Raw genomic sequence first — 5,329 nt, forward strand, 5'->3', positions numbered from 1 at the left:
AGAAGCGAACCAGTAAGATCATCTCCCACATGAAGAAATCTCAAAGTCTCCACATCATGTGTCACGTTCCAGTCTTGTGCTGGATCACTGCTACGGTTCTGGAGGATGTGTTGGAGACCAGAGAGGAAGGAGAGCTGCCCAGCACCCTGACTGAGATGTACATCCACTTCCTGGTGGTTCAGACCAAAGTGAAGAAGGTCAAGTATGATGGAGGAGCAGAGACAGATCCTCACTGGAGTCCAGAGAGCAGGAAGATGATTGAGTCTCTGGGAAAACTGGCTTTTGATCAGCTGCAGAAAGGAAACCTGATCTTCTATGAATCAGACCTGACAGAGTGTGGCATCGACATCACAGCAGCCTCAGTTTACTCAGGAGTGTTCACACAGATCTTTAGAGAGGAGAGAGGGCTGTACCAGAACCAGGAGAAGGTTTTCTGCTTTGTCCATCTGAGTGTCCAGGAATTTCTGGCTGCTCTTCATGTCCATCAGACCTTCATCACTGATGGAATCAACCTGATGGAAGATCAAATAAACATTTGTCTGTTTTCTGAATTATCTAAGACTATGAAACCAAGAAATCTCCATCAGAGTGCTGTGGACAAGTCCTTACAGAGTCCAAATGGACACCTGGACTTGTTCCTCCGCTTCCTCCTGGGTCTTTCACTGCAGATCAATCAGACTCGCCTAGAAGGTCTGCTGACAAAGAGAGGAAGTAGCTCACAAACCAATCAGGAAATAATTCAGTACATCAAGGGGAAGATCAATGAGAATCTGTCTGCAGAGAAAAGCATCAACCTGTTCCATTGTCTGAATGAACTGAATGATCGTTCTCTGGTCCAGGAGATCCAACAGTCTCTGAGATCAGGAAGTCTCTCCACAGATAAACTGTCTCCTGCTCAATGGTCAGCTCTGGCCTTCATCTTAGTGACATCAGGAGAAGATCTGGAGGTGTTTGACCTGAAGAAATACTCTACTTCAGAGGAGGCTCTTCTCAGGCTGCTGCCTGTGGTCAAAGCTTCAAACAAAGCTTTGTAAGTACTGACAGAGTTTGGGTTTTTACACCAAATGCTAAAACCAGGAAAGAGCAACTATTATCCCAATTAACCTGTTTGACTTTCAGTTATATGAAAATATGTTTTAAATAAATACTAGTCGAGCTGATTTGCGTACAAAAAAATAAGGTTTTTAATCTTTGCACTATTGATTTCTCTTATCAAAGTGAAACATGTTTTTTCATAGTGTTTCTTCTATTGTTGTAAATCTTGATTCATGTTCATCATCACTAAACCTAGGAACAGAAATTAAGTCACACATATAAGCTTTTAAGTAAGATATATTCTGTCATGTTAATATTATATCTCAGCTGTATATCTCTCAATTTGCACTTAAAGATTTTTTGGTTACTCCATTATCTGATATAATAATAAACTTGCTCTAAAGTTGCTCCAATTCTCCAGTCTATCCGGCTTGGAAGCCATCCCATATTTCCATAGAGGAGGAGATATGTTGACATCCCCCAGATATCATTTTAAATACAGCTAAAGTAATCCAGGTTGCATAAATAATGATCCACATGTAATTCTGATTAGAGAAGCTACCAGCTGCTGCTCTGGCAGCTCTGACAGAGAGCGTCAGACACGCTTCATAAAAAAGCTGCACCAATGTGTAAATGTGTAAAAGTGAGTAACCACACATCACACCCAGGAGTAGGAGGGTTCAGTGAGCAGGCAGTTTTATATACCTAATTTATTAATTTTTGAAAATATCTTTAATTTTTACCACTTTTTTTGCATTCAATGTCTCACTAAGTTACATTTTAAGCTATTATATCTGCAATGGATAATAGTAATGGGTCATTTATTTTGTTAAAGATGTCTCTGTGTCTTCACCTTACTGAAGCTCTATATCTCTGGTTCATCTTTCCTGAAAAGAGATCTCTCAGGACAAACTCTTTAAATAAAACTTCATAACTAATGTGTATTAAATAACCATGAGACATGACAACAGATTCCAATAGAAATTTGAATCTTACTCAGATCAGAGGAAATGCTTAGAATATTCAGAAGGCAGCTACTCATCACCAGGCTCACTTTTCAGGAAGTGGCCCCGATTAACAGTTAAAAGGGCATTTCATACATCTCCAGCCTGCCACATCATTACATGCTAACATCATACATGTTGGAAGATGATTAGACATCCATGGCTCCAGCCGTATCAAAATTTAATACTTTGTTCTTAGCAGAAAGACATTCATTCCAAATCCTTGCTACGAACAGAATGAAGATAACTGTATATCCGAACAAAGAAATCCACAGTAGAGGCAGAGGTTTAATTGACGCCTGCGATGGCGCTTCTCACTAGACAGCTTGCTCCTCCCCAATTGCATGGGTTCAGGATTGGCTGTGCTTGGGAGGAAAGAAGCTGTGGCAAGCTCATCTTTTATCTTTTCATTGAGTCCCGTAGTGAAGACATAACATATTCTGCAACAGACTTATCACCTTGCCTGAGGGTTATGAGCCCCCTCGTGGATTCCCGGCATGGTAGCACGGGGCTGAAAACTGTGATCATTTCCTGGGAGAAGGCGTCATATGAGTGGCAGATGTCGGAGTCATTTTGCAATTCAGAAGTTCCCAATAATCTTGCCTTACCAGCCAGCAGGGAAATAACATATGCAACCCTGGAGCGGTCAGATGGGTATGCTGATGGCTGTAACTCAAACTGAATCTCACACTGCGTGAGAAATGCTCGGCATTGGTCCGGATCACCCCTGAACAGTACAGGTGGGGTAAGGCGTGGTTCTGACAGCGGCGGTGTAGCCGAGCGTGACACGCTGACTGGCGCCGACGGAAGCGGAAGCAACGTGGCTGGGGGAGCCTGGTCACGGAGGTGTGAGAGGATCTCACTGACACCCGCCTCTAACTGAGAAATAGATCTCTCCACGCCAGCACGCCACTGATCGTCTGGTGATGGATCCATGTTGGCCAGATTATTCTATAATGAGACAGAGGCGGGCGGATCGAGGGAGGTTTACCAGTTTTTTGATCCAGGACGGGGAGGCAGTCAGTTGAGCAGAGCTCTTCCGAGTCTGTGATCCAGAGAGAGGGGAGCAGTCAGAATGAATCAGAGATCCGGGGATCCAGAGGCAGAGCGGAGAGGGTAATCAGGCAGGCAGAATCAGACAGGGGTCAGGCAGGCTCGGTATCAGGAGGCAGATCGGGTCAGAAACAGGTAGACAATCAGGAAATCTTTAGATGCTGGACTATTCGTAGCGGGTTGGCTCGAGATAACCTGGCACTGAGGACTGATCTGATAGTGTTTATAAATTGCTGGAAACAGGTGAATCCAGTCAGAGCTGATTGCGGACGGGAGGAGCAGAGCAGGTGTATGGACTGAGTGATCAGGCCAGAATCAGTGCAGAAACGATTACATACAAATCTTTATTATAATTCATGCAGGGACTATTCTAGATTATATGGACACTGCAATGTAAGTAGAAAAGAATAAAGATGAAAGTAAAGATGAAAGAAAGAGGAAGTAAAAGGGGAGATAATAATAAAACCTGTTCAGTTTGCTTCATCACCTGCAAAGAGATGTAAAAAGAACAGTACAACCAAAGGATATACTATAAGAGATACAATAAATAAACACCTTGATACTATCGCTGAAGTATAAGTAGTATTAATGAATCAATGTCTAACTGTGAGAGGGGGTAGGGGGAGCCATGTGAGGTGAGGCCCACGAAATAAGCCCCCCCAGTGTTCTTATCCCCACCCCCCCAGACAATGCCCTACCTAGATGTGTGCTGTCAAAATGTTGTAGATGAAAGTGTCATGAGAACGTGGGGACGTCAACCCCAAGATTCTACATGAGTGGCAGTGTGATAGCAGAGGGAGGAGTCTGGGGATCCACCATACCTCTTGGTTTCCCGAACAAAGAAAAAAACCCTGGCTGGCCAGCCCGCACGAACCATGCAGAACCCCCACCCGGGACGAAGTCTGCACCAGATAACGGCATAGACCAGGACTGAGACAAGGGGCCAGACACGAAGCCCTTCAAACCTCCACATTACCCCCACCCCCCGAAATGTAATCCCTCCCCAACGTTAACATTCAAAACACTCACCACACAAACGACGATAGACAACCAGGCTGGGATTATTCCCACTCCCCCTCCCTCCCCTTTCCCCACTAGCAGAGTGCAAACCCCTCAAGGGGTAAGCATCTGCCATAAGATGTTAATGTCCATGTCCCCCAACAGGCCCCGAGGCCCCTGAGCACACCAGAGGCCCTGGCAGGGCCGGACAACCAGGCATACACCGGCCCAGAACCAAAGCAGCATTCCCCACAGAACCCGAGCCCCTTACGCCCGAGGGCAACACATACCAGGGACCCCAAACCCTCGACCCATCCAGTGGTAGCTCAGCTACCAGGCCAGTAATCCATGTCCATTGCCATGGAATCCCCCAAGACCACCGCAAGCGGCCACTGTAGGACGCCCTGATTAATCCCAAGCCCTGCCCAGATGGGGGCAACAGACTCCAGAGTCAGACCCACCAGGCACCCCCCAGGACCCAGGGACCCCAGAACCAGCCCTCACACCCCGCAAAACGCGTCCCACAATCCCTCACTCCACTGATGGAGCCAATCAAGGGAGCCCAGATAGATCGGTCTGATAGGGTGCAGATGCTGTCTCAAGATTAATATGATCCAACAACAGATCTCTGTACTGATTGATGCTGAGGTTATCCTTACTTTTCCAATTCATGAGGATAGTTTTCTTTGCGACACGTAAAACAGTGAAAGCCATGCAAACTGATTTTTTTTTCATAGAGCTTCCCTCAAAGTCACCCAGCAAGCAAACTGAAGGAGAAAGTGAGATTTTACAACCCAGGCACAGTGATAAGTCCTTACATACCAGTACCCAGAACCTCTGAACCGGCGTGCATAACCATAACGCATGAATATAAATATCAAGATGATTGCGTATGAACTGTGGACAGATGTTAAATTGTGCCAAACCCATCTTGAATAATCTTTGACCTGTATAGTGCACTCTGTGGAGGATTTTGTATTGTATTAATTGTAAATTGGGGTTTCTAGTCATGTTAAAAGTTCTAAGACATACCGTATTTTCACGACTATAAGGCGCACATAAATGTCTTTTTTCCCCTCAAAATGTGCAGTGCGCCCTATGGTGCGGTGCGCCCTATGTGTGTTGCAACTGCGACTTTTGAGACCACCTCATTGAGGAGATGATAAAAGGGTGGCTGAATGTAAGGAGACCAGGTGTTTTTTTTTTCCACTCATCACCACACCATCGCTGTTAATCTG

At 45.3% G+C, this 5,329-nt stretch overlaps 1 protein-coding gene across 7 annotated transcripts in view; it reads left to right on the plus strand.

The window, feature by feature from the left end:
* Positions 1-15: 15 nt before the first annotated feature.
* LOC107103124 (ribonuclease inhibitor-like) overlaps positions 16-5,329 on the plus strand; it is a 61,825-nt gene continuing 56,511 nt past the window's right edge. For all 7 annotated transcript variants that reach the window (XM_015402657.1, XM_015402655.1, XM_015402651.1 and 4 more), the window contains exon 1: positions 16-1,030. In XM_015402657.1, coding sequence (XP_015258143.1) covers positions 30-1,030 — 1,001 coding nt within the window. In that variant the 5' untranslated portion in view covers positions 16-29. The remainder of the gene's footprint in view (positions 1,031-5,329) is intronic.

Source organism: Cyprinodon variegatus, unplaced genomic scaffold (assembly GCF_000732505.1).
Source record: "Cyprinodon variegatus isolate N-32 unplaced genomic scaffold, C_variegatus-1.0 Scaffold1379, whole genome shotgun sequence".
NCBI lineage: Eukaryota > Metazoa > Chordata > Actinopteri > Cyprinodontiformes > Cyprinodontidae > Cyprinodon > Cyprinodon variegatus.